The 13,566-nt window shown below is 38.6% G+C and overlaps 1 protein-coding gene across 1 annotated transcript in view; it reads right to left on the bottom strand.

The window, feature by feature from the left end:
* Nucleotides 1–444: 444 nt before the first annotated feature.
* The window catches only part of dthd1 (death domain containing 1), a 36,171-nt gene continuing 23,049 nt past the window's right edge, over nt 445–13,566 (bottom strand). Inside the window, exons 5-10 of the mRNA XM_018095345.2 lie at nt 12,381–12,625; nt 10,650–10,808; nt 8,443–8,732; nt 5,117–5,361; nt 3,059–3,116; nt 445–1,026 (exon numbers count right to left, since the gene is read on the bottom strand). Of these exons, the coding sequence (XP_017950834.2) occupies nt 731–1,026; nt 3,059–3,116; nt 5,117–5,361; nt 8,443–8,732; nt 10,650–10,808; nt 12,381–12,625 (1,293 nt within the window). The 3' untranslated portion in view covers nt 445–730. The remainder of the gene's footprint in view (nt 1,027–3,058; nt 3,117–5,116; nt 5,362–8,442; nt 8,733–10,649; nt 10,809–12,380; nt 12,626–13,566) is intronic.

The following is a 13,566-nucleotide window of genomic DNA, read 5'->3' as shown; positions in this document are numbered from 1 at the left end:
GGTTAAATGATTCCCTTTTCTCTGTAATAATAAAACAGTACCTGTACTTGATCCCAACTAAGATATAATTACCCTTTATTGGGGGCAGAACAGCCCTATTGGGTTTATTTCATGGTTAAATGATTCCCTTTTCTCTGTAATAATAAAACAGTACCTGTACTTGATCCCAACTAAGATATAATTACCCCTTATTGGGGGCAGAACAGCCCTATTGGGTTTATTTAATGGTTAAATGATTCCCTTTTCTCTGTAATAATAAAACAGTACCTGTACTTGATCCCAACTAAGATATAATTACCCCTTATTGGGGGCAGAACAGCCCTATTGGGTTTATTTAATGGTTAAATGATTCCCTTTTCTCTGTAATAATAAAACAGTACCTGTACTTGATCCCAACTAAGATAGAATTATTCCTTATTGAAAGCAAAACAATCATATTGGGTTTAATTAATGTTTAAATGATTCATTAGTAAAAAAAACCCGCAAGCATTCTGGATAACAGGTCCCATATCTGTGCCATGATCAGTATCCAAATAAGCATTTGTTTAAACCTCCAGTCATTGGGTTACCATGGCTACATATTACATATAAAGTATATTTATAACATACAGAAAATCAGCAATTGTTAGTTTCCTTTTTACATTAAGACCTAATTCTTTATTTCCAAATATCCCAAACCATTATTGTCTTTAAGTTAAGTGTTTTCGGTAGAGAATAAAACATTGCAGAGTTATGTTGGAAGAGACATTTTAGTCTCCCAGTTCATCTGAAGCGGTTCCAGCAGATCACTTCGGCCGCTTTTTCTCAAATGTCGGGCTAAAAGCCTGATCTTGTCGGCGGACGCTGGGAGGCTCTTCTTCCAAAAGCTCAGGAACTCGTATATTTGCTCAGTCAGATTATCGGGACTTTTTAGCTTTACCAGCTGCACGGTACTGCGCCGAATGGGGAGTGACAGCACCAGGTGCGATGCATCTTCTTCTGACAGTTCTTGCGCCAACCACTTTAGCAGACTGTCCCATAGAATATCTAGTATTAGCAAAAAATATGTTTATTTTCAGCAGAAAAAGTTAAATACTATTTAAAAATGATCCCCTAGAAGTAGTAAAAGGCACTAAGTTTGCCCATAAGCAGAAACCCATAGCAACCAATCAGATGTTTACTTTTTGTTTTAACTGCAATATATTGGTTATGGTGACAAACCTGCTAATGATTTACCCATTCGAATTAATAAATAAAACATTTCTGCAAAATGCAATCTCATTTAGCCGCCATTATATACTATTAAAGAATGCATTTTAATAAATATGCCCCCCTAATTCCGGTTTTGTAATGAAGAAAAAAAAATATAGAAATTTAGCATGAAATTTTCTATGATTTGAGAAAATCATCAGAAAAGCCCATTCTTGAATATTTTTTTTCAAATTTTAGGAAAAAAAATTGGCAGCTCGGTGAGCTTCTATAATGGAAGGTATATTTTCGACATCCAGGCTATTTAATTTTTTGAGGTTTTTAAACGGTCAATTTAGTAAAAGTGTATTAAAAAAAATGAACAAATAATTGTGATAAAGGTTTTCTGATCAAGTTTTTTGTAAATCTCAATCAGGTTTAATGGGGTTTTTTTTTTCTCATCCAAACTTAGAAAAATGTTGAATTTGATCTGGTGATTTTGTGCTGTAATGCCGCCTTCAAAACATTTTATTCACCAAAATGTCTAAATTGAAAAATAATGCAGTTTAGTAAATTCATTAAAATCACCAGTCACATTTCTTGTTGACAAGTTGGGGATGGTTTCTAAATAAAATGCACTTTTTGATAATTATGCTCCTAAACAATCATATGTATGTATGTATAACTTTATTTATAAAGCGCCACAAGGGTACGCAGCGCTGTACAATCTTACAATATACACAATTACACACAGGGAGGACAAGTGTTATAATAAATACAATAAATAAGTATAAATACACAGGGAATAAGTGCCATGTGGTATAAGACACAGTAGAAAGGAGGTCCCTGCCCCGTAGAGCTTACAATCTAAGTGGTTGGGTAACATACAGGCACAAATTGGAAGGCAAGAGTGCACTAGGTATGGGTCATATTCAAATTAATAGAGAGCTGGGGAGTTCCATTTTGGAAAACTGTACAGTAGAGAGCTCTACTCTACTACTCTTTGATAAATATGCAACTCTGCATCAGGGTGCTGAACAGGGTTGCCACCTTTTTTCAGGGCCGGATTTCTATCCTGGGCGCCCCGAGGCCGCCCCTGTGGGTGTCCCCCCGTGCGCATGTGCAACGCGCCACCTCCCCATTGCACATGCGCGAACGCTCCTTTAAACTCCCATACGGAGCAGTGGGGAGAGGTCCCGACTGCTCTGTATGGGAGCCAAATTTAAACATTTTCCTTGCGGCGGGGTGGCATGCCGCCCCTAAACTTCTGCCGCCCTAGGCCCGGGCCTTTGTGGCCTCTCCACAAATCCGGGCCTGCCTTTTTTCCCCTATAATATCACCCTTTGGGTTTGGGCTGGGCATGATGTCATTTTTGGGGGCAGGGTTATGATGTAAGGGGTGGGGAAATGGGTGAACTGGGCAGGAAAATTGAGTGGGCAGAGGTGGGCTTATAAAGGCTGATCAGTGAGAAGAAGGCAGGATTTATAGGGTATTACAAATTTATCAGTAAGTACATTGACAAGTTGCCTATGTAGATATTGGTGTTTTAGGAACACATTGTCAAATACGACAGCCTATACATCAGCAGTTGCAAAGTTATGTCTTGTAATGTATATCATTGTGATCCTTATGTTTAGCTCTCCCCTCTATTAAATACAACTCAATGATTCAATGATGCCCAACAGCACAAAGAGAAAGGGCAACTAACGCAACCATATCCCTCTGTCCCTTGTCCCCTCCTTGGATTCCATCTATAGCAACTCCCTCATTTATAACAATCTATCAGTGTATAATGTTGGGGAGAGTGATGGCCACATCATTGTTATACTTTATAGATATAATATATATTTTATCCATTTCATTCATTACATTGTTATTTAGGGAAACTAACCTGCAGGATCACTTGTTATTATTTTTGTACTTGAAGGACGACTCACATTTTTTTCCATCTGTTAAATAAGTGACATTTCATTACTATGCAAACATTTTTGCCAAAAAAAAAAAAAAGTCAAGCGATGTTTAGCAAAGCCAATAATAGTAAATATGGAATTGGAACGTGAAAATCCTTGATTCTATAGATACAGCAATTATTTGAATTCCAGGGAGAGGGTCGTGAGTCTGGACCCTTCTGCCCCCACCATGGTTCTACTTAAGTCCTTTAAATGCATAAACATTTGTAATATTAATACAAAAAATAACAATTACCACTTTAATTACTATTTGTATTAAAGACAAACAATCAGTTTTATTATTCCAGCGTTATGGCAAAACAGCAGACATCAGACAGTTTTGATGGTTTTCATTTTCCAAGCCTTCAGGGTTTGTTATTGAAACCGATCAAAATAACGACTAGTTTGGGGTGTCATATAGCAATATAGTGTATTGCCCTTTAAATAAAAGGAGATTTCCTCCCATGATGTAAGTAAGAGTGAAATGGTTATAGGAAGTTAATAACAGAATGGGGAAATACACATCATGTGTAAATGACAAATGACAATGGATTATTTGCTAAAAGATTACAGTACTGTATATACTTCTAAATACAAATTTCCATTTTTCTTTTGTGGCAGTAAATAATTTAGCTCAAGTGCAGTTTTTAACAAATTGCTCTGTAAGAATATTGTGTTTAATATGTAACCACTGTACAGAGCAGTGATCCCCAACCAGTGGCTCAGGGGTAACATGCTGCTCCCCAACCCCTTGGATGTTGCCCCGAAACCAGGGAGTTATTTTTGAATTCCTGACTTGATGGCAAGTTTTGTTTGAATAAAAACAAGATTTCCTACCAAATAAAGCCCCTGTAAGCTGATAGTGTGCATAGAGGCTGCTTAATAGCCAATCTTAGCCCTTATTTGGCTCCTCCATGAACTTTTATGATGCTTGTGTTGCTCCCCTTTTTACATTTGACTGTGGCTCACGAGTAAGAAAGGTTGGGGACCCCTGCTATAGAGCGTGTGTAGGTCTGGGACCATATTGTTGGCCGTAGGAGGTCCCTAAAGTCTTCAGACCGTCATAAAGAATATTAGGAGCACATGAATGTGAATGTGTGTTATGTCAGGCCCACTGAGAAACAGACACCACAAAACAAAGTACTGGGTACTATACCGGCCGGGCATGGGCGGGTTTGTAACATAAATGGGTGGGGGCAATGATGTCATGGGGTGGAGTTTAATCATCAAGTGAACCAAGCTGCATCCTGAGGCATGGATTTAATTGGATTAGGTGAGTGATTTGTAATACCAGCCCTTGGCTAGTATTTTACAAGCCTACTGGGCCAGTGAACTACCAGACAGGTGTTAAAGGGGACCTGTCACCCTAAGAAATAACTCCAAATTATTTTCTATATTGTTAGTTGAGCAAAATAAACTTTACTTACTCTATATAAATGATATAAATCTTGTGTCATTCTGTTATGGAATTACTTAATCCCAGCCAGCAGGCAGGCACCATTTTGTGGACACTGTTATTAAGGCAAGCTTTGTATCATGCCAAAATCACTGGCTACACAATTAAATGAGGAGGAGGGAGGGGAAAAGTGAGATGTGCAGTGACATTTAGGTAGTGCTGAATGGAAAGCTTAAGTTATTGTCTGCCCCGCCTCTATGCCTAAGGCGTAGAGACAGGGCAGGCAATATATGATTGACAGCTGGGATTTTTAAATGCCTTTATAATGGGAATGGATGTGTTAATATAAAAATGAATTTGGGTTTCATATTTAATTTGAAAAGGACTTTTATTATACAGATTTTTATGTCTGGGTGACAGGTCCACTTTAACCCTAGCAGTTACTTTGATTTGTTTGTTGCTTATAATTACATGTCAAAAGACATAAAACATGCTAGGATTATAAATAAAGCTTCTTTTAAACCCCTGATATTGGTATTTAGATTGCGTGTCCATTCAAGAAATTGTGCCTATGCCTGACCAGTTAGCAATATCGGCAGCTTACCTTTGGTAGCGTTACTGCTAGTTTGCAAACTGGGCTCCGTTGTTGTAAATAGGTATCAGTCGATTGCCCACTCTTGTAGCATTCAGCAATGTCTTCTTTCCCCAGCTTGTACACTGCTACAGTGCCTTTATAGTGCGGGCAACTATAATTTCCAAACTCATCCACCACACTGAGATGGAGGGATAACCTTTGTTTCCTTTGAGCATGAAAGGTAAGTCCAAAGGTTTTTCCGCAGTCCTTCCCATCTAATGAAAAGAGTAAAAAAACATATTGTAGCCATATTTGACTGTATACATATTATATTTGTAAATGTAATCCCATCCATAAGCTGAGGATCATCAAAAAAGGGATCACTCAAATCTTTCTAATCTAAAATACATTATAAAGATGTGCCTATTTAAAAGCTATTTACAGTATATATACACATATACATATGTATTCATTGCATATAATTGGTTATCATTATACAGTGATAGTACAGAAAGCTTCAGTTGGCCATATATATATTAACATGAGATTATTTTAAAGAGGTTGTAAACCCAACCATAACACTGTCCCACTGCACCCCCTAGTTTTGCTATAGAAGTTGTCAAAAAATGTAATTATAGATGTAAGAAAACCACTGAGCATTCTACCAACCAAAATCTCATTATAAGTGCAAGAGAAGTAACCAATCAGAATGCTGATTGCCAGCACTATGTCAAGCGCCTTGCTGTTATCTTGCATATAGAGATAATTATGTCATTTTTTTCTTCATTATATGACACTGGAATCAGGCATGGGGTTAAAAGACAGAGTTTTTTTTAGTGCTGGAAACAGTGCTTATTGCTTCCAACTCCACTTGCAGGAACAAAGAAAATGGTGCCAGATTTACACAGATCAGCTGGGATTCTCATTGGAGGATTTCTTGCAATTTAATGCAGCTGTTTTATTGTGCAATATTGCTTTAAGAATACAACCCTGATGTTGCTAGACTACAGCTCCCAGCATGCCTCAACCTTCATTATTTATTACATTATTCTGGGATATGTATTCCAACAACTACTGAATAATGTTGGTTGACCAGTGCAGTGCGGCAGGGTTCTCTACCCCTTTAATAATATTTATAGATAGGAAACATTTGGGCAAGGTGGAAGTGCCAAACAATCTATGGACCAATCATTGTGGCTGTTTTAGTTCCTCTACTCATTGAACAAATATGGACTCTCTCTGTTTAAAAATATTGCACACACCCCAATGGGACCCAGTGTAGAAAGGCCATTTGCGTGCCATTCTTTTGGCGCAAGTCTGCTTTTCCTATTGACATATTTCATTAATCGGTATCATTTGTGTGAATGGTGAAATAGCAAATCACACGGTGGCAGGGTCAGCATTCAGAATGCTATAAGGAACACTGAAAATAGTTACCTACGGCTGAATTATTTTTGTCTAGATGTTCTTCTACCTGTAACAGAGTTTTCATGTTATTCGGAATTGCCCTGCAAGCTACTATTCCCCATCCACTGACTAATAAGCCTGCTTTGAAAGCTCTTGCACAGCAGGAATTCTGATACTACAGGAAACATACATTCCACTGAAAAAGAAATGGGCTTTTAACCTCAATAATCACAGTGCTTTTGCTGGAATTCTCAGTCTGCCCGCCACTGCTGTGACCACTGTAAGCTATAGATTAATTCCCATTTAATACTACCTGGCCAATGTACTTAAAGAAGAACGTAAAATAAATCTATTTACAGGTATGGGACCTGTTACCCAGAATGCTTGGGACCTGAGGTTTTCCGGATAGGGGGTCTTTTTTGTAATTTGGATCTCCATATTATAAGTGTACTAAAATAATGTATACATTAAATAAACCCTATAGGATAAAGATCCAATAAAGATTAATTATATCTTAGTTGGGATCAAGTACAAGTTACTGTTTTATTATTACAGAGAAAAGAGAAATAATTAAAAAAATGTAAATTATTTGATTAAAATGGACTCTATGGGTGATGGCCTTCCTGTAATTCAGAGCTTTCTGGATAACGGGTTGACGGATAACGGAACCTATACTTGTATTACATTATTTTATTAAATGTTTGAATTGTAACCCATGTGACACACTGTCAACTGCTTCCTATTATTTGGCCTTATATGATTTTTGTATTGCTCAGTTCATGGCTCTGGTGAGCCCTGGAGAAAAACCCTACATTTTCTATCCGTCCCTATGAGCTATACACAAATCGATTCCCACATCAGGGTGGCTGTCCTCTGGTACCGAGAGAAATTGGGGAGATTTAACAGCCCTGTGTGCTATTTAACAAACTACAGGAATTATATTCCTACTGTGAGATGAGATCTAATAAAGAATATTTCAACACATTTCCACCTGCAAGGCAATGTCAGTATAATTGAGCCCAGTGCTATCCAACTTATTACATGTACTGGTCATTTATATCTCATACAGCATGCTGGAAGGTTGGATTAATTGAAAATAATGAAGTCATATATTGAAGTCTATGGACCTTCTGAGCAGAATGGGGGCCATAAAAAGCCTTTAGAGGGGCCAAATTTGGGCCTGCAGGTTTCCAGTTGAACAGGACTGATCTAGCCTAATGGCTACCATTGGGTAGATGAGATACAAAGTAGCCTCTGAGATACATTATTTAATTACAACATTTTTACCCCCATAGGCCCAATGTATGTTCTGAGTAACCTACATGAACATGCTATTTATCAGTCTGTCAGCTTCTCTAGGATCTTGAGTTTGAGCAACTCGTCACAGAACTGCCTTAATGCTAAATGTTGTATCTCTTTGTTTTTTGGTAAACTAAGCAAATATTTTCTTTAAGTAAGAGCGATAGTTACATGCTGTATTACAGTCATGCCTACCCAGTGGTTCCTGAGCAACATGTTGCCCACCAACCTCTAGGATGTTGCTCCCAGTGAGTCCCAGTAGGGCCTTCATTTTGAAGTTTTGGTTGCATAAACCAGGTGTACTGGCAAACAGAACCTCCTGTAGGCTGCCAGTCCACAAAGGGGCTACCAAGTGGCCAATAATAGCTTTATTTGGCACCTCCAGGAATATTGTTGCTCCCCAACTCTTTTTATATTTGAATGTGGCTCACAGGTAAAAAATGTTGGGGACCCCAGCTGTATTATATCATTATTAGTCATTTTATATTAGCTTACACTGTATTATCTTTCATATCTTTTATGGACCTATACCCTCAAGCCTTTTGTTTTTTTTCATGGGGTTGCCCCATGTCCCTTTATAGATAATTACTAATCAAGGCCATGTTTAAGAAACCCTCTTCTCTAGTTCTGATAAAGGAAATGAGATTTACCTGATGCCGTTATATTGCCACAAAAGCGAAAATGGATTTGTTCTCCTTCTCGGAGCTGTATTTGCTCAGAAGGTTCCGGAGGACCAGAATAACCCTCTTCGCGCAAGTTTGCAACTTCCCACGTTAATTCTTTTGAAGGTACCACTTTAACAATTGCCTTCTGAAGATTGTCCTTCTTTCTGTACAAGATCACATTCACCATAGAGCTATGTGTAGCTACTTCTAAGCTGTGAATGAAGCTCATCAGGTGGGCATTGTCCATTGCTGAAGAAAGACGAATTACAATAAAGCTGAAATGTAGACAAAAAAGTTGTTTTTGCCATTGTTAAACTTAAATACACAAAATGAGTTATTGGCTAGTACATTGATTCAAATAATTCTGGTCCCCTTTACATTTGGTGAAATTATTTGGCTGATTCAACATCAATATGGTAGGGTACCACGGGAATTTTCTTTCAGTTTCAATAGGATCTTCTGGACAATTATGTCACTTTAATGACAATATTAAAACCCCAGCCTATATTTTCCATAAAAAGCCCAAATACTAAGCACTAATACTTTAGTATTTTCATTTCAAGGTGTTTGTAAAGTTGGTACATGGGCTATCACCTTTCCCTCCCGGGACCAGTATAGGCCTTTGCTGAGAACAGTAGTCATGACCACAACGGAATTTGTTGAATGAGAACTGACTTAATTACAGGCTTTTCAGGAGGAAGAACAGGGCAGGCTGGAGTAAACTGACCAGGAATCTCTCTCTAGTTTCACAAGTCACACGCACAGGCCTCCGTTGAAGCCTTCTACAGCTTTCCTACAAGGTTGCTACTCTAATTTTACACACTCACAATCCCTATCTGCTGTACAATCACCACTGGGCTCTACCCCAAATACTGACACCTCATGGGGACCTGAGCTGTCCTTGCTAGCTAACCTGTCTCTCATTACTAGAGCATGATAGTTATCTCCTTCTACCTCCCCATCTACCCTCGCAAGGTATGGGTAGCCACCTGGTCCTTACTCAGTAGTGTCTGTCTCTCTGCAGTCCAAAAGTCTGCGCTGCCTATATAAGTTTCTGCAAGGGACCTTCCCCTACAGACCAACCTTATTGGTTGCTGACATCTAGGGGCACATTTACTAATCCACGAACGCTCCGAATGTGTCTGAATGTGTTTTATTTTCGTAATGATCATTATTTTTGCGACTTTTTCATCGCTGTCGCGAAAAAATCGTATTGTTGCGCCGAGTACGAAAGTTTCGGATTCATTCAAGCTTCGGTATGTGACTTTCCTTGGGCCAGGTTGAAGCTGCAGAGTGACATTGATTCCTATGGGAGACTTCCAAAATCATGCAAAGTTGGAAAGGATTTCCCGCAGTTTACGATCGGTCAATATGAAAAAGTTGCGACGGCGACTAAAAAGTCGCAAAAAATACGAAACGTTACGACGATGACGAAAAAGTCGCGATATTTCCGTTTCCAATCCAAATTTTTCCCATTTGGGATTCGAATTCGTGTTTTGGTAAATCTGCCCCCTAGTGTCCAAACTAAGTATAACCCAACTGTTTACATTGTAAAACAAATTCTTTATTTTACCTCCTTACATAATTGTCATTTATAAGGATATGAATTAAACACAATGCTAAATGCTTAGAATATGTTTTGTGATACACAGGTTTGGACTGATTTTACCAGAGTATATCGAAGGATCTCCTGGTTGGCCCCGGCCTTGGAGAATTCAGAATTCCCGTCAGCTCATCCTTATTATATAGGCTTATATAAAAACCTAAGCTAGCTGGCACTGTCTATATATAATTGCTTTGAGAGTGGGCCTAGGGTGTCAGATTCTCTGTTGGGAGCTAGAAGGCCCAGTCTAACAGTTGTAATACACTAGCAGTTCCAGTTGGAAACAAAATTAGGATACTCTACAAATGCATATAATATGCAGGAATACTAAGAATGTAGGTACATTAGTTTACGGTATCATCAATATTGCACATATTTAATTTATTGCTTGGCAATGTATCACTACTAGACTAAAAATATGCTCATAACTATACAAAATTCTACTTTAGTCTATAGTAGCACATACAGACAGGAAAAAAAATACCCATGAAACAAATCTCTTGCCTCTATTAATGTAAATCAGGCGCTGATAGGTTACCTTGCCCTCATACTGTGCCCCTGGCACTTTGTACAATCAATAATGTTATACCTTGTAACATGCTCATCCATGTCAAATGAAACTATTCCATTCTGGACATTCTTCACCACAATATCTTCCAATATTATCCATTGATCTTCTTTGTATGCCAGTAATTTCAATGATTCATTTGGGTTTTCGCCAAGCTTCCTCATTGGGGCGCTAACAGCCCTAAAATAAGTTTGCAATGTAATAAATAATTTTCATATGCAATAAGTAAATCTGCAAGAGATCTTTATAACATAAAAGTTTCCCGTGTTCAGTTACCTGTAGCAACCAATGAGATATTTGTTTCCAAACAGCTGACCGATATATACTACCTGCTGACTGGTTGCTACAATCTTTGTATCTGTTATGTGTAAATTTAGTGCTTCTAAATTGCAGCAGCAGTTCTTCTGCATGATAGGGATACATACAGGGAGATGTGCATACATACACAGTGCAGGTGAAGCTATCATTATACATTTGCAGAAGCTTACTCCATAATCATTGTTAGAGCCATGCAATACATGTAAATCTACAGAATGTAAGTCCATATTGAATCATAAAGCTATCTTCATGCCTTTTGTCATTGCCCATTGCCATTTTTCCTACATTACGATTGTAGTAGGTTTGCGGCCTGGGCATAAATGCAGCGGGCCCTCAAGTGCAGCCCATGCATGGATCAAATAATAATATTTGTATATTGCTCCCATCAAATATTATGGAAGTTACCAGTTAGCCCATGCATGCCTGCCCTAACTACTTGCCTGTTTAAAAGAGAAGAGCATTAGTTTTTATCATGTGTAACTGCGATCATACCCACATTTGGAATTGGTACTGGTCTAATGGGCATTCTTTAAAAATCAGCCACATGCAGTTGCAAGAAAAATACTAAATGTGCTATCTCTTTTGTTGCAGAAAAGACTGACCAAGAAGGTCTTCTAGTAGCTGACTGAGCATTAACAGAGACTTGTAAGCCCACTATTGCTATAATAGTCCTTGGCAACCATGCCTCTGGGAAAAATGCTAAAGTTGTCCTTTAGTGTGATTATAGTAGAAATGCCCTGTCCTTACATAGTGAAAGTGGGTAATGGTTAAAGAGGATCTGTCACAAAGACATAAAAAGTAGTATAATAAAAATTCTTTTAAAATTAAACAACAAAGCATTTAAAAATCCCAGCTGTCAATCATATATTGACCTATATTGGCCTAAGGCACAGAGGCGGGGCAGCAATAAACTTAACTTTCCATTCGTCACTTCCTAGACGTTGCTGGATTTCTAACTTTTCCCCACCCTCCTTATCATCTAATTGAGCAGCCAGTGCATGGGCTTGGGCACCTGGCCCTCCATTTTATCAAATAAACAAGATTTTGACATGATGCTTTACTAATAGTGTCCAGAAAATGGCAGCTGCCTGCTTGCTGTGATTGAGCAATTCCATGACTGAAGGAAACAAGTTTTATATTGATTATATAGTGAGAGCGGAGTTTATTTTCCTTAACTAACATGATAGAATTCAGTTTGGGATTATTTCCTAGGGTGACAAGTCCTCTTTAAAGGAGAATAGGCTGCAAAATAAAGAAACTTTATGGTACATATTCCCTTACTCCTGGGCTCGTATCTGCATTTTAGAAAGGCAATGGAGGGTGCACATCCCTTTATAGGGGATATTCTATGGCTACAGACTTTTAAGAAATGAAAATTCCCAATGTGCACAAGAAAGCTATTCTCTGACTTTTTATAGAAAAACAGATTCTTACCTAAGCTGGTTGGCTCCTGTGGCTCTTGGTCCCATTGCAGTGGATGCCCTTTTATTGTCTGATTCTTCCCCTTGTTTCTTTTTCTCAGGATTGGGAGGGCAGGGAAGGAACACTGTGACGGGCTTTCGAAAAAGCTGAACCGACGGCTGTTTAACATGAACCATCGGGCTGGTAGACACTACTGAGTGGTATACGTCATGTTTTACTTTCAGCAATGATATAATTGATGTGTCAATTGGCTGAACCTACACATTTCAGTTAAAATTAAAAAATGTGCCCTGTTATAATTTTATCGACAATGGCATATATTTATTATACGTTTGATCCTGTTTTCATGGTTTACCATTCATTTAGATTTACATAATAAGGACAAAAAGTACTGTAAAGCAGTTGTTTAGAGAGAAGACACTAGTAGACCCTGCTAATCATTGTTAAACTGCAACTTAGCATCCTGGGCTCCGAGAGATAGCTGGCAGGCCTCAAATGGAATTCCCACATGTAATTAATTCTACTGCCCCTGCTCAGATTGGAGTTAAAGCCGTCCTGCATTCCCAGAGCCACCCTCTTCTATAACTGGCTAAAGACTTGCCTAAATTTTCAAATATGTGGCACATCAGACTATGATTCTCCAGGGTTTGTGTTATGTCAATGCTTGTCTAGCAACTGGTTAAATACCAATTTGAGTGCTGCAGGAAGTTGCCAGGTACCAGAAAGGGTTGGATTCTGGGCAGCCAACCACAGCAAACCAAGAAGGACAAAGAGAATGATCTAGAGCTGCCTCTGACCCATAGCAGAAATTAAGCTTTGGAAAAAATATCCATTAGTGCCCATAGACAGTGAGGTCATAAGAGGTCATAGGGCCCCCACACGAGTGTGGCCTGCGCTAGGCTTTGCACAATTGTAAGGGGCCCTTTTCCACCCCCTACATTGCCCGTCATTCTGAGGAGCAAGGTAGGAATGACAGGAAGCATATTCCATGCTGGGGCCCTGTCCATTTATAACTAATGATGTGCGAATCTGCCCTGTTTTTGCTTCCCTGAAAAATTCCCAAAACTCTGGAAAAATTCCCAAAATGGCAAAAAATTCATGAAACGCAGGTGCTACATGTCTACATGTGCCTTGGTTTTTTATGTGACTACGCCTTATTTTGACACGTCTATGCCTATTTTGCCCTTTTTTTGATGCA

Source organism: Xenopus tropicalis, chromosome 1 (genome assembly GCF_000004195.4).
Source record: "Xenopus tropicalis strain Nigerian chromosome 1, UCB_Xtro_10.0, whole genome shotgun sequence".
Lineage (NCBI taxonomy): Eukaryota > Metazoa > Chordata > Amphibia > Anura > Pipidae > Xenopus > Xenopus tropicalis.
This window is presented reverse-complemented; position numbering and strand designations above follow the sequence as displayed.